This window comes from Fundulus heteroclitus, chromosome 11 (genome assembly GCF_011125445.2).
Source record: "Fundulus heteroclitus isolate FHET01 chromosome 11, MU-UCD_Fhet_4.1, whole genome shotgun sequence".
Lineage (NCBI taxonomy): Eukaryota > Metazoa > Chordata > Actinopteri > Cyprinodontiformes > Fundulidae > Fundulus > Fundulus heteroclitus.
The window spans coordinates 32,741,163-32,764,226 of record NC_046371.1 but is presented as its reverse complement, the minus strand read 5'-3'; the positions used below and the strand labels follow the sequence as shown (position 1 = coordinate 32,764,226).

The following is a 23,064-nucleotide window of genomic DNA, read 5'->3' as shown; positions in this document are numbered from 1 at the left end:
AGTAGTTTGTTTTTTCTCAGACAACATCATGGTATTTCAGACACTGCTCTGTCAAGTCTCTTCTTCACTGACCCCTTTATTGAATTAAACAATTCAGAGTTCATTCATCAAGCTAGGAACCATGCGGCGATGTTCAAAGGCGGTCAGGTTCCTCCTGCTCAGCTGCCACAGCTATGTGAAAATCAAATCCTCCGACCGGTCATGGGTCAGTGGTACTTGCTTATTTCTGTGTGTATGGTGTATACACATTGTTGCCGAGTGAAACAAGTGATTTATTTACAGTATACAAAGTTTTATTTGTTGACATGCAAATGTGTTGAGTAAGTGGCCGTGTAAGAGCAGGCCCAGATTATTTGATGAAAATCAAACCTGTGCCAGCCTAGCTTAGCGTTATTGTCTATCTGCTGTAGTACTACAAATAACTCCTGAAACAGTGTTTGGTCATTTAGTAGAGGTTTCACTGAAATGTATGGGCTCCAGCAGGATTACTAATGGGATTCAATTTATTCATGCAACACCAAATAAAGACACATGAAAATAGCATTAGAAATAATAGGTTGTGAGGTCCTAATGTTAAAATATTAGGACCATGGAAGCTAACAGATCCCCTTTCCAGTCGCCCTTGTTGACAGAATTAGACCATTTACCAGGCAGAAATAACATCAGATCTAAGCTATGAGCTGTCTTTTCTTAGCAGTTAAGAGAGCCTAGAACATAATGAACTTTGACAAGGAACAAGAAGAAAGGTTGAAAGACAAGATGGAAAAACTATAAGGAAAACACCAGATGAACATAAACATATGCTAAGGAAGGAAAAAAAAGCATGGACAGTAAAAGAAGACATTATTTACCTATTTCTTGGGAAGCTTTAAAGCTGTTGTGTAATTAAACTCTTAATTTATTCATACCCCTGGCAGATTTAGATAAAAAAAATTATATGCTGCTATTTATCTTTGGTGATGTGCTCTGAGTCTTTGAGGTTGAAAGGCCTCTTTGCCTTCATTCTAATCTTTAGTTTCCTCCGAAGACTGAAGTCGGGATTCTTCGTTTGCAGTGACCCAGCACTGCAAACGTTAATATTATTTCCCGTGAGAAGAAACATGTTGGTAAAAATAATTAGTGAGATTGTAAGATAGCCTTAGTGAGGCAAAATGGTTTAGATTACTTTTATCTGTCCTTTTAGGGCTCAAAGCTTACAATATGTTGTATTATATAGTTTTAATTCTTTTCGTTGATGACCCTTAAGGTCTTAACATACCTTTCTGTGTCCATGAGAGATGCTGCTCAGACCTCGCCATCACACACAGACCCCTATTCAAACTAGTTTTCATCAGTTTCATCGTCATTGCCAGAAAATAAAGATCTCATTTGTCTTGTGACAACCTCCCAAATTTTTCTTGTAAATTTTTAAATGGATTTTAAACCTGAATTTCGAAGTAAGTTTCAGAATCCCTGCTGTCACATGAAAACAGTCCAAAATACAGATCTGAGGCAAATGAGAATAGGTCTTTCTTGACAAACTCCCGTAAAATGTACTGTCGTAAAATGTAACTCTATGCAGCTCTGTCCCACACTGACAGCCATTAGGAGACACAGCACTCGGAGAAGGTCACATGACACAGGAGGGCGCAACAGCCACTACAGTTTCCCTCTTATTGTGAACGTCATTGTGAATATAGAAACCATCCAGGTGGTTTAGCATAACATGCATTTGTTAGACTGCAAAAAGTGTTTGTTTTGTCCAATAACTTGAATAATTTTAAATTAAAATTTGCCTCAATCAGGTCTCCGTCTTGTAGCTGGAATAGGATCAGGACTTGTGTAAATTATTATCAGACGTAAAAGTTAAATGAATGAAGAATGAAATAAACAGAAAAGGTACATGCCTTGTGGCTGCTAACTAAATATTTCCACTCACACTCTGTTTAAATAAAAATGCTTCAGTATGAGGTTTAGAGCTTTAGGTCTTTGTTTGAAGTTATCTGCTGTTTCTACCACAAGATTTCACGAGTACTAGGAGCTGAAAATAAAGATTTAACTGATAAAACAGTAAAAAAAAAATCCAGTGGATAAGAGCAAAGCTGTGTAAGCCACTGCTACAACAAGAAATAAAGATCAGAAACTAGAGGGTTATTGACCTGCATCCATACAGGATCAAACTGGGCCAGGAAAGCAAACTCTGCAGTACTGACTGCACTGGGAAGTGTCCAGATGTGAATGTTTTACACTCTAGAAATGTTTAAAAGGTTCTGGGGGAGGGAAAAAAAATGCATTTCTCACATGAAGTACGCTGAAGTATCAACGTCTTCAGATGAAGAAATGTTTAGAGCTCCTTGTTCCAGGTGGATCCTACCTGCTGTGGTGGAGAGAGTGGTTTCTTTTCTGTTTCAGGTGTACAAAGACTGTTGGTAAAAGCAGGGCAGCAGGGCTTACCTGCCCACCAGAGCAGACTCCTCAGCATGCTGGCTGAGGCGTGGACTCACAGGCTCCGGTGCCTTCGTGTCTACCGTCTACAGCAGAGACATTCTTAACCCGATATCCCTACAGCGCGCTCAACAAAGACGTTAAAAGGCCATATTGAGGCGGGGGTTTGGGTGTGGGCGGGGCGGGGGGGGGGGGGGGGTGTTGATGAGATAGGCGCACTGACTGTAGTCAGAGGGGCCGGAAGCCTTGAAGTGCCGTGCTCCCAGGAGAGCAGGTGTGAGCCTCTTAATGCGTGTGGTTGTGTGTGCAGGCGTGCATTGCGACCGCGGGCATGTGATCCACGCTGGCCGTTGCGCCCCCTGTGAAAATGCACACGCACTATATCTGCTGGCTTTTCAGGTCGAGTCCATTCCTCTGCCTAAACAGCAACAACACGGCTGGATAAAACCGGACTTTCTTTGTTAATCAACACCGCAGTAGGTGGCGGGTGGTTGTGCTCTCGTATTTGTGTATGTGTGTGTGTGTGTGTGTGCGCGATAGGGAGATGGAGCGACTTCAAAGCAGCGTGGCAGCATTCTCCCAGCCCAGCCTGTTTACACTGCTCACTGAAGTCTACATTCCACTGTCTCATTTTTCCATGGCATTCCACGAAGAGCTCACTTCTCCTGGCTGCGTGCCCTACAAACTTTACCCCTCCCCTCACCCCATGCGTGTACACATTGTATAGCGCATGCTGGCTGCTCACTCCATTTGGCCCCTAAGACAAGACAGGGCCCAGCTGGGTGTGAAGAGAGCATGTTTAGATGGGGAAATAACTCATATGCACAGCTGCACGTTGGAATGGTTGACGATTCAGTCCACCTCTGATAATGAGACTAGCTAATGTCTTGTCTCATTATCAGATATAGGAGATTCTCCATGTATGATAAGCCTTTGTAAACAATTTTGTGATATGTTAAGAAGATAAAAGCTTTAAAATCAAACTTCATTACATGATCTAACTACTTTGGGTTAAGAGTGGTTAGCCAGTAATTCCAAAAAGTGGAATTTGTCCTTCCTTTAAGGAAGAGAAAAACACAAGAGCCTTCTCTGAGCTAGCCAACCGGTCCATATAGCTGGGGAAAACTAATGCCACTATAGCACTTTCTAAAGCATCTCATTAAAAGGACTTAAATATTTTTTTATGATGTCAGGATGGAAATGCTTCAGTTAACTTTTTCTAGCTTTCTTTAAAGTGTTCCTGGCTGTTTCCATTTCTTATCTGATTCATAAATATGTATCCTAAAAATTATGACACAATTTAAGGATAATAAATATGCAGCAGGTTTCTTGATAGGATAGTATTTTTTACACCAATTGAAAATGCATCTATGCACCAAAGCACATGACCCTAACCTTTATCAAATGTTTTAATTAAACTCAAAAAAGGTACATGCTGATGTTTGAAGAGTTTATAGACTATGAATGATTGGATTTTTTTATTTTATTTTATTTATTTTTTTTTAGCTAAGATGCATTTAATAAATGGGAAGAATTATTCTTTCATATGACGATCAAAGCGAAATTTGGTGGAATCCCATTTTTGGCTTATTGATTGCATCAAAGTTGTGTTCAAGCATGCTGATGTGTAAAGTCCTTATTAAAGATGATAAAGATGCACCAATCAAGCTTTACTGGCCGATACAGACTTCTGTTTTTCTTAGGTCTGATCTCCCAGTTCTGATTTTGACCAATTGCAGGTTTTTTGTTTGTTTGTTTGTTTGTTTTTCGGCTGTTAACAATAAAGATAAGAAAATGTCTGCTGTATGTTTTATGATTGAGATTATAATTTTGAAAATGAAGTGTTTACAAATTCTCATTTACGCATCAAGACGTTGGCCCTAACCTTTATTTGATTTTTATCCAACTCAAAAAACTGGATCAAAATACCGTGCTGTTGGGTGATGCTATACATAGTTGGAGTTTTTAATGATGAGAAAAGCATTCAGATTTTTTTTATATTTGAGCTGTCCTTTCTTAATTAGCTCCAGTCAAGCTAACGTTAGGTGATTCCAATCTCTGGCTGCTTGATTGGTCCATCGCCATACCTTTGTTCTGGTTGCCATCCCGCGGTAATCCAGACCTGTCCGCTTCTCTTTTCTGTCGCACTGATGCGTTTCAGCTGGTTCGTCTTGAAAAGTTCTCACTACCTCCCCCAGCCATAAATCAAGGGACTTCGACGCCTCCCTCGGAGCCACAGTGAAACCCAGCAGCAAGAAGGAAAACAGTTACTGTGCCAATTACGAGGTGTGTTGCAAGCAGGCTACGGTTCTGAGCTAAAGTATGGGTTGCTGTTTACTGATGGCTTACCGAGGATGTCAGCCATGTCAAGATGGCTCCATTACCGTTGTTGGGGGTGAAAAGAAAAATAGCATACACACACATAAAAAACTAGTACATTGTGTTTACCTCCTATGTGTCTTTATAACTGCATCCCTCCGACACCAGCCACAGGTGGTTAGAGGAAACCTTGTGGTCTGGAGAAGGTGGCAGGCAGTGACATTTGTAGTGAAATATGGCCCTTTTTCCTTTCCACTGGATCCTCCCTTGGATTACATTAGATATCTTCCATAACAGTGTTTCTAGATAATGACAACAGTAGAGCACTTTCATTTGATTTGGAATCTCCAAACATTTCAAAAATGTGTGGGAGGCTTCTATAAGACGTCTGGGTCTAGATGAGTAATGTGTCCAACTCATTTCTCGTTTCACGGCAGGCGTCCCATGTCTTAGAGAAGCGGGACGCGACGCTGCCTATGTAATCACGGCACTTCTTAGTTTGCGGTTTGAAGAGCCGCGTAGCGTGTACAACGCAAACGCATCGCAGGCAGATGTTGAAGAGGCCGACTGTGGGAACAGAGGAAGTGTGCTGGAGAAATTATTTCTCTTTGTCGTTTGTTCTGTGCAGAAGAGAGGACAGAGATGCCTCCGAGGCTAGTTCAGGAAAATGATTTACGGCGACAACTCCAACCCCAATAATCAAGCTTAAACATTTACCTGCAATCGTGCCTGATCACATTTCTGCCAAAGAAGACAGATATATCCAAATCATTACACAACTTGCACAGGGTTGAGAAGGGCTTACATTTGGTATTATGCCATTTTTCAATTAATCTTTATATATAAATTGGTCTTTTCCCAGCTGGTGGGTTCAGTTTGTGTAGTTCAGCTAGAAACAAGACGGTTTATTGAATTAATTTTGGTTTCTTTTATTGGTGCATTTACTCCGAAAGCATGAATGGTATTCCCATTCTTCACCAGGGAAAAACGAAAGTACAATGTCAAAATTGTCATGTTGCACACCCTACACAAAGCACTGATCACTACTCTGAGGAAGTGACCTACTTCTCTGCTTCAGATCTGGGCCAGATTTTGAAACATCCCCATGCCTTGCAAAAGTATTCAAACTTTACACTTGTATGTGAATATGCTACTAGGATAATCGTTCATATGAGCAGCAACACAAACGTTTCCATGATTTTCCATGCTTTTACAAATAGATATCTGTAAAGTGTGGTTAGCATTTATATTTAGCCCCCTTTTCAGACCACTTAATACAATTCAATGCAACAAATGGCTTTGAAAACTCCTGAATACAAAGAGTCCTCCTGTGTGTACTTTTATCACACTGTAAATCCAGCTCGTCTGTGAAGGCCTCAGTTTTAGAGAAAATTTGAGAACAAACCGCACCATGAAGAAAATAGCCACCAGGTCAGGAAGGAAGATGTGGAGAAGTTTAAAGCAAGGTTAGGTTAAAAAACAATCTCTGTTTCATCCAAACACTGGAGGAGTAATGCACCAGCATAACTACTAAGGCATAATTATTAGGGCTGTGCTTATAAAGCGATACAAAGATTAATTTCTATGTTTTTAAAAAAGATTTAATATTGATATTCTGGCTTCCAATATCGATATACCTCCCAACCCCTAGGGGGCACTATTACAGTGTGTCGTTACTGTTCACGGCTAGGAAGAGCAAGTGAGACGAATTTGCGGAATGGCTGACAGGATTTTAGAAGCGCCTCCGTCCCTAATATCAGACGTTTGGGCACATTCATGGTTTCTGTGATACGTTAAATGCATTGAACCAAATGCACTTTATTTTCCTGTTAATATATCAGTGTTCAGTAAATTGAACATAAATATAATATTTGGCTGGTTTTGTTGATTGAATGACTTTGAGCATTAATTTGAAGGTAATAAATATCGAAATTGGAGTCAAATCAAATCAAGCTGAGCTATATCGAGAATCGTATTGAATCGGCTAATCCTAGTCGATAACCCAGCCCTAATAATTATCAACCTAATCTTGACAGGCCAGGCGAGGAGAGGATTAATCAGGCAAGCTGCCAAGAGGCCCATGAAGATTGCTATGAAATTAAGACCCTAAACACACCATCCCCACCTTGAAACATGGTGGTGGCAGCATCATGTTGTAGGGATGTTTTTTTTCCCCAAAAGGGACAAAGACGGTGTCAAAAGAGCTAAGAAGTGATCCTAAATCTAATAGAAAGTACATGGCAACACTTTGATATATGCAGATGTTCTCCATGCACTCTGGTTGAGCATGAGCTATATAGCAAAGCAGAATGGGCAAAAGTTTAATTCTCTAAGTTTGCAAACGCTGGTGGAGATGTTCCCCAAAATTCTTCCAACTGTAACAGCAGAAAAAAGGTTGCTCTATAAAGACTTATCACAAGGAGCTGAGTAGAAATGCATGGCTCACTTTTTTTTTATTCTTCAAAGACCTTTGAATCTTTGTATAATTTGCCTACTACTTCACAACCATGCACTATTTCGTGTTGGTTAATCTTATAAAGTGAAATTTTTTTTCCTGAAGTGTAACTTTGTATATTTTATGGTGGAATTTTTATGAGTGGAAGAGCTTTGAACAATAAGCCAGAATATAACTCACGAGAATCTTTAGCCTCCGAGGAGTAAGCAAAAAGCAGTGTTTAATCTTCGTAGACTGTTTTGTACCCCATTTAAACAGCGCTTTAAAACTTTTAAAATGGGCCTGCTCTTACACGGCCACTTACTCATTAAAATGAAACGGTGTTTCTTAAAATCAGTCGTTTGTCGACGTTCTTTATTAGTGGTGTGAGGCTATCTCTGTCTTCACTTGTTTCTTTGTGCACAGAGCTGCTTGGGGCCACTCGTGTGGATTTCCTAATAAAAGAGTGGTGTTAAATACACGCTCAGCAGCCTACCGAGTTTTATTTTATATGTAAGTGTGTAAAGAAGGCACCTGTCCCCCGTTAAGTAGATAACCACAGTAAAACTCTGCTTTGATGTTCCTCAGCCCACATGTAACACTGAACCAGTGGATGGATGGACAAAACCAATTACTTACCTTGTTTCCTTTCCTCATGTATCCTATTAGTCAGGTCCTCTGTCTCCATTATTCTGCACTCCTGAGTTTCCCTCTGACCCATTCTTCAAGTTAACCGCTTTCCAGCTAGCTTACCTCATGGTCCCACCAATTAGTTACTGACACTTTCGGACTGGGGCTTTTCTCCCTCATCAAAGTTATGGAACCTAATAGGGTCTGTGAGTTAATCTAAGGGCCGGGGCCGGGTTGCAGGAGGCCCATAGAAGCAGTGTGGACCTGACCTCTGTGTCCACAGGGCAGCGGGATCACTGCAACACTAACAAACTGCGGGGTTACCAAGCCACTGGCTTGTTATGACAGGGAAGCGCTGGGTTTATGTTTAACTTTTAGCTTTGAAATGTATAGCGCCAACCTGGCCTGAGGCTGATGGAGAAACTCAAGTTGTTGTTTTTTTTTTTTTTTTTTTTTTATTTTCATTTCTGTGTCTATGCTAATGTGTTTGTATATGTTAGGTGTTTATGTTAGTAAGGCTGCAGAACCCGAGCGGGGCACGCAGATGAGGTACTTGGCTGCGATCTGAGGTCGTTTCCGCAGAATTCCCGTTGCAACCAGCAGAAACTGTTTCTTCATAAACACAAGACCAACCAGATGCTCGCTTTGTTGTCTGTCATGTACATAATACCTGTAAACTAAAGATCAGACGATGGATTGCTTTCCACTAATGCTACTAAGCTGTTACTCAACTGCAGGACACACGGTAGATGTTAGACGTTTATTTCTTAGCAGAACGCTTAAGTTACAGTAAATGTAAAGCTATAGGTTGGTGGTATATTTACGGCATTTTACAAAGTTCAGTCTTTCCAATAATTCAGATTTTTTTTTTTGCAATAACAAAAAGTGTACACTAAGGTAGTAATGCACGATATTAAAAATTTCAACCGATATCGATAACCGTTAATTTTCTGCTTTTCATGGTTGATACCGATTCCGATACCGATAAGTTCATATTTAATATAGTTTTTGGATAATCAGCAGCTCATCCTGGATGCATCTATGAAAACTATTATTTAGTAGCTCTGGCTTATTTATAACAGCAAACAAAAGGTTTTTGCTCTTTAAATGTTTATTTTTTATGCTATCACACAAAAAGTGGTAATTTGCTTTACATAACAAAAGACACAAATTAATTCACAATACAAAGAGCATCTCTTGAAAATTACTGAACAGATCCATGCCTGCATGGGTATTTTTGAAGTCAAATATTTACAGTGGGGAGAACAAGTATTTGATACACTGTTGATTTTCCAGGTTTTCCCACTTGCAAAGCTTGAAGAAGACTGTAATTTTTATTATAGGTACTCTTCAACTGTGAGTGATGGGATCTACAACAAAAATCCAGAAAAATACAATGTATGATTTTTAAATAATTCATTTCCATTGAGCGCTATAAATTCCATCACTTTGTCGTTAATAGCGTTAGCTTTTCACTGTCTCTTGGAAAGTTTTTACAGATTTCAAATGCCTTCTGAATGGATACATCTGCGCTCCGTGTTGTTGTTTTTTTTAGTCTTAGTACCACCGGCTACTGTCGCGGCTGCTTCGTATTCTTTCCATGTTGCTTCACCACGATGACGACTTTTTTAGGCGTTTTATAAGGTTTCTTGTGTTGTAACCTGAAGTCTTCTTTCCTCCTCTCAAAATACTTGCAGAGCAGGTGTTGCAAAAGGCAATGTTATTGTCTTCTTCCAATACAGAAAAAAAACGACCACACTGGTGAAGACATGTTTGACTATTTACAGTCAGGCAATAACGGAGCCAAGCCTGGGTCCTGATCGTAAGGAGCGCAAAATCCACAGGGCTTTTTGTCACTACCAATGAGCTATATAATACACTGGAGTGCTGATTTTGCCGCAAAACTGAAGTCACTGGCCGCCATCTTGCTACTCCCTACTCTCACAGAATCCCATAGGATTTGGTTGCAACAACAAGCAGTTTTCTGGCTGTGTGAAAACGTTTCACAGGTAATTCTGCGGTCAGTGGATGCACTAACACTATCAACTACTAGGAAATTAGGTGCTGAAATATTTAACATGTTATTCATATTAAATATATATATATATGTGTATATAAGTATGTGTATATGTATATATGTATATATATTTATACATATATGTAAATATATGTTTTTGTATAATGTTAATTATATATTTATAAATTTTATACATATATATTTAAATGAATAAAATGCAAAATATTTCAGCACTTGACTTTCTCAGTATTTGATAGTTTTAGAACATAACATAAAAGTATATGGCATTTGACATTTTAAAAGTTTTAAGCCCCCCCTGAAAATCCTCGTTATCCAATGCTGTAGGATAACATATTCCCTAGTTACTGGAGGGAAATAGGGAGTACCAATATGGCGGCTGTTGGCTTCAAAGCGACTCGTTCTATTAGCGGGCGATTAGCACTCCAGTGTATTATATAGCTCAGTGGTCACTACCCGATCCGTACCGGTGTAGGTACCAGATCGACTCGGGTGGTCAGATTGACTCGGGGGCCTTGCGCCTCCCGATGACATCACATTATGGCAACGCCACTCAAACAAACTACATTGAGCCCGCGGTCTGCATTTGTAACGAATCAATTTTATTTAGTTAATTTAGCGGTTTCTTTTTTCTCAAAAGCTTCAGGCTTAAAGATGAACATAGAAAATGTCAAATCTTAAATAAAATATCCCTACCCCTCAAACCTCCGGAATTTGTCACGTTACAAGTTTTTGTGCCGTGCCAAAACAGCACATAGTTGGCAAATGGAAGGAAAAATTGTTTTTTGGTATACTTTTACAAATATAAAAAAAAAGATACAATAAAGATATTACAGATACAACATCTGAAAAGTGTGGTGTGCATATGTGTTCAGCTCCCACTGAGTTAATGCTTCTGCAGAACCACCTTTCAATTACAGCTCCAAGTCTATTTGAGTACATTCTTACCAGCGTTGCACGCCTAGAGACTAGATCCATTCTTTGCAGGATAGCGCAGTCACATTTGATGAGGAGTGCCTTTGAACAGTAATTTTCAAGTGTCGCCACATATTCTAAGTTGGCTTTAAGTCTGGACCATTGCAGCTCTGGCTGAATGTTTTAAGTTGTCATGGTGAAAGTCTTCTGCAGCGTCTAACAGGTTTTCTTCCAGGATTGTCCTGTATTTAGCTTCATCCATCTTCCCATGGGCTCTGACCAGCCCTTCTGTCCCTGTCCCTGCTGACAAACTGGACCCCGCATAACAGACCCATGCTCACTGTTGCGAAGCCCACTTATTTTATGCGACTATGGTCTTCGTTTTTCTAAAGTCGCTTGTTAATTTCACGAGTTGCGGGTTGCATTTTTGGGCTTGTGTGAGAAAGTGAAGTGGATTGTTTCGGCCCTAAACTAAGTGACACTGCCTCACTTCAGACACCAGCGGAAATATTCCTCCGCCTCATAACGCACTGAAGCTCATCCTGCCATAGGAGCAGAGTTGAAATAAGTTATGTTTTTTTCCACTTTTACCCGATGTATTGGAACATCCAACTGCCATGCACGTGGGCATTGTTGCTTCAACAATAGCTCTCGTGAATTTCAATGGTGAAGTCCTCTTGAAATCTGAAATAATAGTTGTTGACCGCAGCTGTGTACAACAGCTCCTATTGAGTTTGCTTGTAAAGCGCGGAGAACTGTCCTTGGCTCACTGCGATATTACGTCACATGATGCGATGTCAGGCGGCCATTTTTGCCCATATTTGGGCAACAATGGCTGCCCCCGAATGTCAGTGATTGCAACGACAATTTATGTTTTTATTTCTTTTCTGATTAACGCTAAATTAATTAAATCACCACGAACGTTTTAGTTTTAGTTATAGCTAATGATCCCCTGATTTTTCCTTGTTGACCGGACTTCCCCTTTAAAGAAACGGCCCGGGCAAAGTTGGGGTTGGTGGTAATTACTTGGGCTTCATTAAGGGATCACGTTTCCATTACTAGATATGGGGCTGACGCTGTCAATAAAAAGGGTCTGGAAGATGAGACTCTTTTTGTTTTTGACGCACCAAAAGCAGCAAGGCCTCCTGTGCGCGTGTGTTTGCAAAGAGAAAAGGGGGTGAAGGACCGAGACCCCACTTTTCCAGATGCTCCAACAGGGAGGATGTCTGCTCTGTTTCCTTGGCAATCTACCTTCTCAGCCATATCAGCATCAGATGTACATGTAGTTTGTATAGGGTCGGCATATCCGAGGATTTCTCTTTTGGTAGTGTGGATATAGGACATTTGTGACACTGAAAGCTTGAGTACGCTGGGCAGAAAACAAAAGCAACCTTTGGGGTTTGGACTCCCTTGCAGAAACACACAGGAACTCCTTCCACCAGTCGCTGGCGCTCATGCACACACATATACATTCACATGCAAGCACATGCTCAGGTGCCTTTAGCAACGCCACAGAGCCATGTGCTCTCTGCAAACGATCACACGCTGATGCTGAACAGACTTGTTTCCAAAGTGGGAAGGTGGGAAGCAAGGGGTCAGTGTCTCAACCCGCCCTGTCACCTCGGGCTCCCTCATTTCTGAAGAAAACAGCTTGGTACAGATTGTTGTAGCGCGCACTTCAGTAGTAACCCTGGCAACTACATTCTGATTGCTTTTAGCTATCACATGCAGTTGATCTGCTCCATTTTAGTAACCATTTTCCTGTGTTTAAAACAAACCACTGCTTTCATTGTAGAGTCCTCTTGAGACAAGTTGTAATGCACGCTTCTCCTCCAAAAAGGCATTACCACACAACGTTCCTTTATATTTTTCTTTAAAATTGCCAGGAGTTCATGTAATGTTTTACGGCGGTCTCAAATGGTAGTTCTTGGGGTTTTCTGGAGGTGCTTTTATTTATTTTTATTTATTTATTTTTATTTTAAAATTTGCGATGACTTTGGCTGCTTTAAAAATAAATAATTCTGGAGTGACTCAAGTCTTTTACACAATAAAGTGTTTTTTATAGAAAAAAATCTTCTATAAGATAATAAATCACAAGCAAGAACTGCCACCTTATGGTGGAAGTGATGAATTACAACCAGCTTACAGCCTTAAAAGGTAACTCACCCTTTTGCCAACTTAGCGACTTTTCTGACCCCTCTAGCAACTTATTTTCTTCAAAAAAGCGACTAGCAGTAAATCTAGTGACTTGTTCTGTGACTGGCGACTTTACGTGAAAACACCTGTGCTGCAGTTACTGTCTGTGAGTGCTGCCGTGAGCCCCTTCTATCTTTCCTTAGCGCTGTTTCACAGGCAGACAGCTGCTGCCTTGTCCTGAAAGACGCCTGTAGTCAAAGAAAAGAGAGCAAAGAGGAGATCAACCACACTCCCTTTCCACAAAGTTGTCGGTGACCCCGCCCCGGATTACAAAGCGAGACATAAATACGAACCTGTCCTCCACTGCCTCGGCAGCACCGACTTTGGGCATTGCTGAGTCAGCGCCTGAGACAGCGGCTCAGATGTATAAGGCTCGGCCCCACTGAGCTCCATAAAGCTTCCCTCAACCTCTGATGAGGAGGGGGGAAAAAATCCTCCACCTCAAAAGACCGATCAGCGGCATGACTACCAGTGCAAATCTGCTCTCTCTCCATGATTAAATATGGCAAATCAAGCTAGCTGCTGCTTTCCCTCTTCCTGAACCATCTCCCTCCCACTTTAATGGAATTTTTCTAATTTGTCTGTGGGCAGAATTGTGCTTTTACATCAGGGTGAATTACCCTTTAAGGTTCAAGTTGCCTTTTGGGGAAACAATATTGTTTATTGTTGTTGCTTTCTGCCGGTCCCGTTAAAGTTCACTCAATGGATTTAGGTGTTTCAGGCTCTGCCCACTCTACTCTATTTCGCTAAGAGATTTTGCATCTCCACGCAAAGGTGGTTTTTGATGGCAAATACATAAGGTTTTAAAAAACACTTTATTTTTTTTTACAAGGTGTGTGTCCCTGTGGAGAATATTGAAAGTCCTTTATAATGTAGTGGCACATGTTGCAAATGGTCAATAGACAACAATGTTTTTGTGAGTTTTTATGTCTTGCTTTGTCCATTCTTTCTATTTTACCAAATTTTAACTAAATCTTCTCAAAGTTAAGAGATGAGATAATAAACTGAGCTCCAGCATCTTCTCCCCAGCACTGATTTAGACATTTGAAGGCTGCTCTATTTTTGTTGTTTTGATGTTGGTAATGTTGAGTCTGTTGCCACCTGCTGACGTTTCAAAGGTATTAAAGCGTTTTGATTGGAATCCCAGAGAGTGCAGCTTTGTGAGCCTGAGTCACCCCAGAGGCAGAGCCGAACACAGGAGCGTGCTCGCTGTGTGTGTTCACAGGTTTGCGTGCACCACGATGAGTGAATTCTTCCTCGACTTGCAGTAACCTGGCAGACTTTTTAGGCCCCTGAGGCGGAGCTCCGTGGATCACCTTCTTTGCTCTGAGCCTTGATTCGGGAGATTTCCTCTGAATAACAGAAACATCTTCCTCGTTTTAAAGGTAGCATTTTGGCCACTGCTTGTCAGAGGCACTGTGACCTGAACTGAGCTGGTAACTGAGTGGTAAGGCTTGATAAGAGGTTCAACCCCTCCCCTCCCCCTTCCAATCGCCCCCACTGACACAACTGCCTGGGCTTGGTTCCCTGCTGGCAGCAGATGAACTAACAAGCTCCCTTACTGATTATTGGCAGATGAAAAAAGAAGATCTGCAGGGCCAAGTCAAGGGGGAAAATGTTATTGAGTCGTTACTGCAGCTACTATTTATTTTGTACTTTTTTTCTGTCCGTGTATTTGTTTTTTAGACTTAGTTTTTTTTTTTTTTTTTGCCTTGGAATATTTTTGGTGTAGTCTTTGATGGAGCTGAGAAGGAATGCCTTTAATCGAGGCTACAAAGGAGCCGAGGGACATGTCCCTGTCGGTTCTGCAACAGATCTAGACAGATGAGGAGGAGGAGGCAGAGCTGAGGAGTTTGCATTGTTAACAGTCTGTGGGGAACAGTTTGCGTTGCCTGTGGTTTCTCGTCCCTGTGAAATGGAGACTCAGTGATTCGGTTTCCCAGGCTCTGTTTTTGTCAGGGCCACAAAAAAAAGGAAAAAAAAGAAGAAAACCCAAATGAAGACGTTTCAGACTGTCCTTGTTGCTGTTTATAGTCCGGCGAGCAGCGTGCCTCGCAGTGTTGCTTGCCACCAACGGTGGCGCATGTAGAGTGTCCGCAGGCCTCTGATTGCAAGTGGTGTGGGTGCATCTAAAATAGAAGATAATGCCTGGTGTAGTTTGAGACGCAAAACATAGGTGGTTGGCCTCAGAGGAAGCCAGAAGAAAGTAAAAGCAGCCACTCCTTCTGAGCCTGTTTGGCTCGGCATTGGGGTTATTATCTCCTTTATTTGGTGTGATTGCACAGCGTCATGTAGCGACTTGTTTAATGTCCCAACAAGATCCAAACACTGTCAAGTTAATTAGCCACCCCCCCCCACACACCCCAACATTTTGTTGATTGTTTTTCTGTTTCCAGCGTGTCCCGCAAATGCCACGAAAGAGGAGCAGAGGTCAGGGCGCCGCGGGAGTAATGTCAATAAAAAAGTATTTTTTCTTCATCTGGACTTCTTTGTTGCTGAAGTCCAAGTTCAACTGTGGGCCTTTAATTTGAGCCTAGTAAATGAAGATTGGTGGAGACAGCTGGCAGCATAGCATCGGCGCAAGCCAGGGGTTCTTACTGCTCGCTAGTTCGCCGCCGTCACAAGCGCTGTGACTGCAATATTGAGGCTATAGTCCCCTCTAGCTGGCCATTTGATGTGGTCTGTAATCACTGCTGCTGTTTTTCGGATCTTCACTGTAGGCTCAGATAGCTTCTGTCAGGGTTTAAACAGAGAGAACAACCTATGGAGATCTTAAAGATTAATGCTCTTCGACTTAGACGATGACATATAACCCATGATGTATTAAGCTGCTTCTCTCCACCTTCACTGCAGCGAGGTGCTGCTGTTTTTCTGCCGCTTCCTTGCGTCTCGCTGTCCCGCTCTGGTCTTCGGAGTCTGTTTTCCTTCGTGCCTCCTCTCCCTCTCTCTGCCTGACAGACATGCACCAGCCCTTTGCAGCCCATTACGTCAATTCCCCAACCCCGGGGATGCCAGCTGTTGATGTCACCCTTGGGTCTTTTTAATTTGGAGATTTCCGCTGGGCAAGTTATGGGGGAGGCCCGCAGCCACATGAAGGGGCCTATTGGGGCAGAAGCGTTCCGGACCAGGCCCGACCCGAAACAGGGTGGGGGAAGGGTGTAACTGCTCCGCTGGGGTGCCGAAACAAGAGCGGATCAGGGAAAGCCTTTACTGGGAGGTGTATGGGGGGTTAGGAGCATATTGCTGCCTCCATGACTCGTGACAGCATGTCTGTGACCTGCAAACTCTGCGGCTATCCCCTTGAGCTGTTAAATGCAGCCTTTCAGCAGTTTACGATTCTCCTCCCTTTCAGGGGGGATCAGATGTTCCTTCCAAAAGCCTATCTCTCATTCTTTAGATCCTCGAGGCTTTGTGTGGGAGTGAACGGCACCTTCCATGTAATTGATTTCATTGGTTTATGAACGAGGAGCTTCACACACAACTGCCTCCGACTTTTCTTGTCCGTTAGGGTGAAAACTTCACCCTCTAGCTTGTCTTTTTAGGAGCTCTCCTTCAACGTTTCTTCTTCTGATTCCTGCGTTAGTTTGCATGTGTGTTAAACGTGTGTTTTTTTTTAAGCTCTACAGTACCTGGTAAGAGAATTTATACTCCCTAAACTTCCCCTGCGTCGATTCTTTCCTGATCAGCCTTTCACTGCAATGGCGTACCGCGAGCGAGCTATTTTTAGAAACGTAACGCCACGATGACGTCACATCACGTGGTACGCAGTAGGGCAAGCTTGCATAGTCCGCCGCTGTGTCGCTGTAAAAGAGACGTGCGTTACCCTTGGTTTTACTCGGTAAACGACTGCTTTTTCCAAATCTAAATCCATGGTCTTTAAACATTGTTGCTATGGAACGTGCAACAGCGACTCGAGGTACGCTGATCGGCCGCATATGAAGGATGTTTTCTTCAAGACTGCCAAGGAGAAATGTGTGCGCTGGGTACATCGGTGCGGTCGGCCTACACAACAGTTCAGTCCGGAAAAAGTTACCAAATTCACGTACATATGTAGCAAGCATTTTGTTGGAGGAAAGGGCACAACCGAAGAACATCCTGACCCAATTCCAGTGACATCAAGTAGTGAACAGGTAAGAGTATTTTGGTGGCCGACATGTTAATATTGAAGTGCCTGCTACCATGATAGCATATAGGCTATCATGGTAGCAGGCGCTAACTTGATACCCTGCTACCAGGATAGCTTACTCAAAAACATTTCAAATAAGACAAACATTAAACATATACCGATCCCTGGACGTTGATTACAAACAAAAAAACCGCCGACGACGCCATGACCACCGCGCAGGAAGAAAAAAAACAAAGCTTACCGTTCGATCAACTCGGCCCGTTTTCCGTTTTTTTAAGCCCTCGACACTCAAGCCATCGTTTGAGCTGAAGGTTGGTGTGTTCTTCGACAGTGCGACCAGTAAACCGTGAGCATGGGACATCATCTTGGGAAAGTTTAACGGCTGCAAAGTCGGTCATATCGCTGGTTCTGTTGTGCGTGTAATAGCTGGTTGCTACGGGCGTTCTCTACCTGTATGCCCTACCTAAGCGGCAAAAGGGGCGTTGCTCTTGAGTCGGTGACGTCACCTGCGCGGTATGCCATTACAGCTGCAAGTGTGGTGTTACAAAGACGTGTGATCAAAGAAGACTGGACCCAAAGCTGATGAAGAGTCTCTGTAAACAGCAGTTTTCCAGTCTTGTCACAGATTCTCAACCGGAGCTAGTGCTGGACTTTGGGCCAAACGAACACTCGAAAGCATGTGCTTGGATCTAATGTGAAATTGTCGCTCTGACTGCATGTTTAGGGTCGCTGTCCTGCTGGAAGCTTAACCTCTGCCCCCGTCTCAAGTCTTTTGCACCCCCCAACCTCTATCCGGCTATCCCCTGTATTTTCACCAGGTCCCAGGCCAAAGAACAGTGTTATCACAGTATGATGCTGCCCCCACCATGTTTTTTTCTGATCTGACCACATGTTTGCTGTGCGTTGCGTGTCTCACGGTTTTCTTCTTCTTTCATAAAGGCCCGATGTATGAAGTGCAAGACTAATAGTTGTTCTTTGCTGAGCTTTGAAACTAAGCAGCTCCTCCAAAGTTACCGTAGACCTCTTATCTACTTCTCTGGTTAATGCTCCCCTTTGGATATTGCATTGAGCATGGGGTTTTCAGAACCTGGGAAATTGTTTTATCACATAATGACATGAAATTGTAATAGCTTGCAGTAATATTTTGTAATGGTTCAGACTTCTCAGTTTCTCAGGCGTTCGTGTGGTTTGGACAGTAGAAACGATGTTTTCTTACCCTGCTTGTCTCCCTGTGTTTTCTGCAGTATCACCCTCTGTCTCTGTGCAACACAAGCGATGATGAACGACAAGACAGCGCCTTCATCACCATCGTCAAACTGGAGCACAGAGTTCCCCGCTGCTCGCTGCTGCTGGATAAGGTACCCTTCACGCACAAGGGCACACGAATGCCCCTCTCCGTGGCACTGTCTTTTGTCGTTCTTTTAGACATGGCAGCAGAAAGATAAAACATCTTGCCACGCTGCCTTCTCCCTAGCTCTCCTTCCGCTTTTGGATAAAGTACAAAAGGCTTTTGAGGGAAATATTTGGCTGAGTTTCCTTCTTCAGGACAGTGATCTTTCAGGGTGAGGCCTTGAAAAAAAAAACAGAGGGGGTGGGAATAGCTCCGCGCTGCTATGTAGCAAGTGGCTATGAGCCCTGGCTCTGGATGTAAGACTTTCAGGCCCCAGCTGTCACTGTTCCGATCTCAGCCAGCCAGACACGCAGGGTTCTCCATTTCTGCTTCCCTCTAATAACAATGCAGCCAGACCTCCGCAGAATCGGGCCACAATAATTTAAATGCATGTGTAAGTTTGTCGGAGCTGACCCAAATCTCCCCCTTGCGTTTTAAGTACTCTGCCATGCACGCTGGCTGGCATCCCTCAGCTTTAAAGTGCCGTGATTTAAACTGTTGCTATTTTTCTCTCTCCTTTTTCAAGTGGTGACAAATTAGCAGGCAGGAGTATAGTTAGGCGGCTCGCTTTTTTTTTAGCCGATGTTTTCTTTTCCCCCTAATTTAAAGCCATGTCGAGGAGCTGCCCACCGCGGCGACGATGTAGAGACATTCCCACAGTTTCCCTGCTCCTTCTCTTCCTCCTTCTGTTGCTCTCTCCGAGAGTGTGTGTGTACGTGTGTGTGTGTGTGTGTGTGGGGGGGGGGGGCTGTCACTCAAGGCTGACTGCAGAGAATAGTTTTGATTAAAGCCTTAATGGCAACACTGTGTTGTCCCATAAACACAAAGTTCCCCCGCCCCCGTGCAAGAGACCGTGGAAAAAAAGGCAACTGCTTCCGAGTGCTCTCTCTCTCTCTCTCTCTCTCTCTGTCTCTCTCTCTCTCTCTCTCTCTCTCTCTCTCTCCCTGCTAATGGTCTTTGAGATCCAGAGAAGTTAAGGAGGGAGGGGTATGTGTTTGTGAGGCGGGGGGGTGGGGGGGGGGGGGGGGCTTGTTGTTTTGGCTCCCTGGAAACTATGTGTTGAAATAAACTCTGGTCCAGCCACCTGCATCCTCCCTTTTCTTGGTGAGATTCGGAGCTTTTGGTCATGGTGGATTTACTGGGGGGGGGGGGGGGGGGGCACCATGCAGCTGTTGGGAAGTTCACCCCATGCCTTTGAAGAGGATGAATCAGACTGTACTGTATGGGATGTGCAGTGCCGTCTGAGGGTCGGTCTCTGCGCGGTACTTGTTTATGGTTTAGTCTGACTGCAAGGCGCCCCTGCCAGCCTATAGACACTTGGACAGCCACAGAGGGTTCATGTTGCACCACTTACACTTAGAATAGAGTGTAAAGCAAACAAAGTGAGGTTAAGAACCTTGAGGGGAAAAAGTTTCATTCCTGTCCTTTGTTTTTATGTCGGTTTTCTAGCATTTTTGTAGCCACTACAAGGAGATTCCTTCACCTAACCGTCTCTCCAAAGGTCTCCACCCGATGATTCCCACCATGTGTTTGAACATTGCCACCGGCATATCTTCTGTTCAAAATGTATTCTTCTACTTTTCTAATTTCAAAAGATGACAATTAATGTGAAATAATACACAGATTTTCCTAACAAGGGAACCAGGTTACAGAGCCATCTCTGAATTTCTGGAAATCTGCTTGTAGAATAAAATCCTCCAGGATATAGGACAAGTAAAACTCAACTTCTATACCCTTCTAAAGGACAGATAAGTATTCAAGATTTTTATTGATCTCTGCGAGGCATAAAAGAAAAAGATATTTACTTTTACTGACACGAAAAAAAATCTATGATTTTTTAGTTTCCGACCGGTCGGTCAAAGTGTAAAATGCTGAGGTTGCGGTCATTGACCAGTTTTTCTTCGCATCCCTATTCTAGATACATAGTCTCCTTTTACATGTCATCTTGTTCTACAGACACACAGACACACTACTACGACTACTGAGGCTACCGTCCACCTCGTTGACCATGTTGCCCTTTCGTTGAACACAACAGAATTTTGAGTTTCACCCCAAAATAAGTGAAAACCAACCGTGAGAGCATTCCATAGCCGAGATTTGTTATGATTTCTCATGCACAACTCTAAGTGTACAGCTGAGGATGAATCCATTAATTATTAATGTAATTCTTTAATGAATATACTTAGACAGTTTCTAAAAATCAGGAATAGTCCAAAACCTACAGAAGTTTCCTCTTAGCAGTAGCTCATTCCCACCAGCCTGTGTGTCCCGTTCTCTTTGTAAATGTCTGAATCGGAGCCTTGGACCACTCCAGTGGTTTTGCGTCACTGCGCCACACAACATAACACAAGCAGTGGCTGCATACTCTCTCTGCCAGCATGTTGCGCTCCAGTGGAAAAGATCTGTCTGCTTTCTGCTCGCCAGCCTGCCTCGTCTGTTTACATGTGGGCTCTGGAAGGGTTCTCGGGTCGAGCTGCAGAGCAACAGATTCAGGAAGAAAAGGCTGACGAAACCCGCCCTTCACACTTTACTCCTAACATATTCTCTCATCACCACTTTGACTCGTACTTAGAGCTCAGCTTTGTGAAGTATTTTGACTCTTAGATTGTTTTTGTGGAAACAGCTCCAACAGTTAACAAGTTCAGGGCCCTTGCCTCAACTTGTTAACTCTCATAGAGGCTTTCTCATTGATTCTGCCCCTCAGATGAGAAGACCTCTTGGCCCGATTGAGCAGTAATCCTGTCTACTTTAGCAATGTCTTTCAAGATCATGTATTTGTTCATCGAATCTGTGTGTTATTTGACGCATGCTTTCCAAAAGTTCCTCTGCCGATCACATTGTGGATCAAAACGTATATACATCTGCTTTAACATGTCAGATTCTTTACCAACTCTTATTTCTGCATCCAGATCGTTCTTGTGTCAAATCAAAGAAATAATTATTAACGTTGCTAGTAGCAACACAACTGTGGAAAGGGACATGAATAAAAAGCCCAGCTGAAACCAAACCTGCACCAAATGTTTACACATAGGCACTATGAACTGCTGCACAGTTAGCTTCCGCAGGAAGTTAGAAAACTAGTAGTTTAAATTTACTACTCATGGTTTTCGTATTTAGCATTTTTGCCCATACAGATAATTACCCTAAAAATATGTAGTCTTTTGTGTTTCTCAGCATATTGAGTTAGTACTGACAAACAAAAGCCACCATGATGAACATTCTTTGGGAACGAATCTGGTTTTGCCAGCCTGTGAAAAATCTTAAAGCTATAGTTGGTAATCCTGTTCAGAAACACTTTTTGTTATACTGGGTAAAATGGTTCTTCCATCCTGACAGTAGTCATTGAATCATGTATTCAGAAAAAGGAGGTTCAAATATTTGATATCTTTGAGAGCTGCAGGTCTGTAAAAACTGCCATTCAGGTGACTCTAGATTCTGTCCGAATGGCAGGGATTGGTCTGAGAGCAATAAGCAAACCAAGTTTATCAGAAGACGAGGAAGGCCTCAGTAGAAAGAAATTAGACCAGAGTGGACTTGGAAGATTTTTTCATACGATCCCCCTGAGGAGCGAAAGGTACGACGGTCCTGCGCATGCGCAGTTATGCAAAAAGGGACTTGGGCATTTCTTACTTACATTTCTGGGAAAATCTCCGACTCTACCTTTTAATTTGATTCCTAATTTGAACTTACGTATGTATATGTAAGTTTACATTAAGGAATCATATGTACTGAGGCTTGGACTGTGACAACAAGCTGCCCTTTTAAATAGTAGACGTCCAACTTTTAAGGACAAAGCTGAATAAGTTGTGTTAATTGGATCCTTGGTTCAGTTGTAATGGACAGCAATCCTGTATTCTATATTCTATTTGCATTCTACTTGGTGTCAGCTTGTTGTATTTTTGATTTACTAGTTGTAATTCCAATTGTTAATATTTTATTTTAACAATTATATTTTAATATCTACTGCTTTGCTACAGTAGAAATGCTGATTGCATGCCATCAGTATTCGGATGTTGGGTATATTTGCGGTTGTGATAAAACGTGGTCATCGAATTAAGTATTATTTTTTTAATGAAGAAATATTAACATTGATTTTTCACTAAAAACATTACCTCTGGCAAAAGGAATTTAAGAGCAAATATTAATCTTGGAAAGTCTGTCCCACTCCTCGCTTTCATGTGTGAAATGTTTGAGCGGTTTCTGGCACGTACCGTTTAAAGTCACCCCAGGCTTTGACACGGCCCAGGACTTTCCATTTCTTAATTCTTACCCAGTCCTCAGTCAAAAACTCACAGCTGCCCGATTCCTCACCTGACTGTATATACACGATAAACCCTTTGAAAAACTCTTGTAATGCTTTGAAAAATACAGCATTAGAACTAAAAGAGCCACTGTTTTCCTACTGCCCCACACACATTTTATTGGAGGTCCACATTTTAAGATACATTTTAAATTTCCGTACATACTTGGAGATGTAGCATAGGAGTGTTTCCCGCAGCACTATCTTGACGAGGCGGCCGTCCCGCCAAACTCACGCTACCGCCTCGCCAACATTCCAAAAAAAAAAAAAAAAAAGAAGCTAACTCGATATGCTT

General features: G+C 42.4%; 1 protein-coding gene across 1 annotated transcript in view; it reads left to right on the top strand.

Moving 5' to 3' along the window:
• Window positions 1–23,064, top strand: part of LOC105916568 (E3 ubiquitin-protein ligase RNF43) — a 125,768-nt gene that overhangs the window by 66,587 nt on the left and 36,117 nt on the right. Inside the window, exon 2 of the mRNA XM_012851122.3 lies at window positions 18,324–18,437. Within this exon, the coding sequence (XP_012706576.2) occupies window positions 18,324–18,437 (114 nt within the window). The remainder of the gene's footprint in view (window positions 1–18,323; window positions 18,438–23,064) is intronic.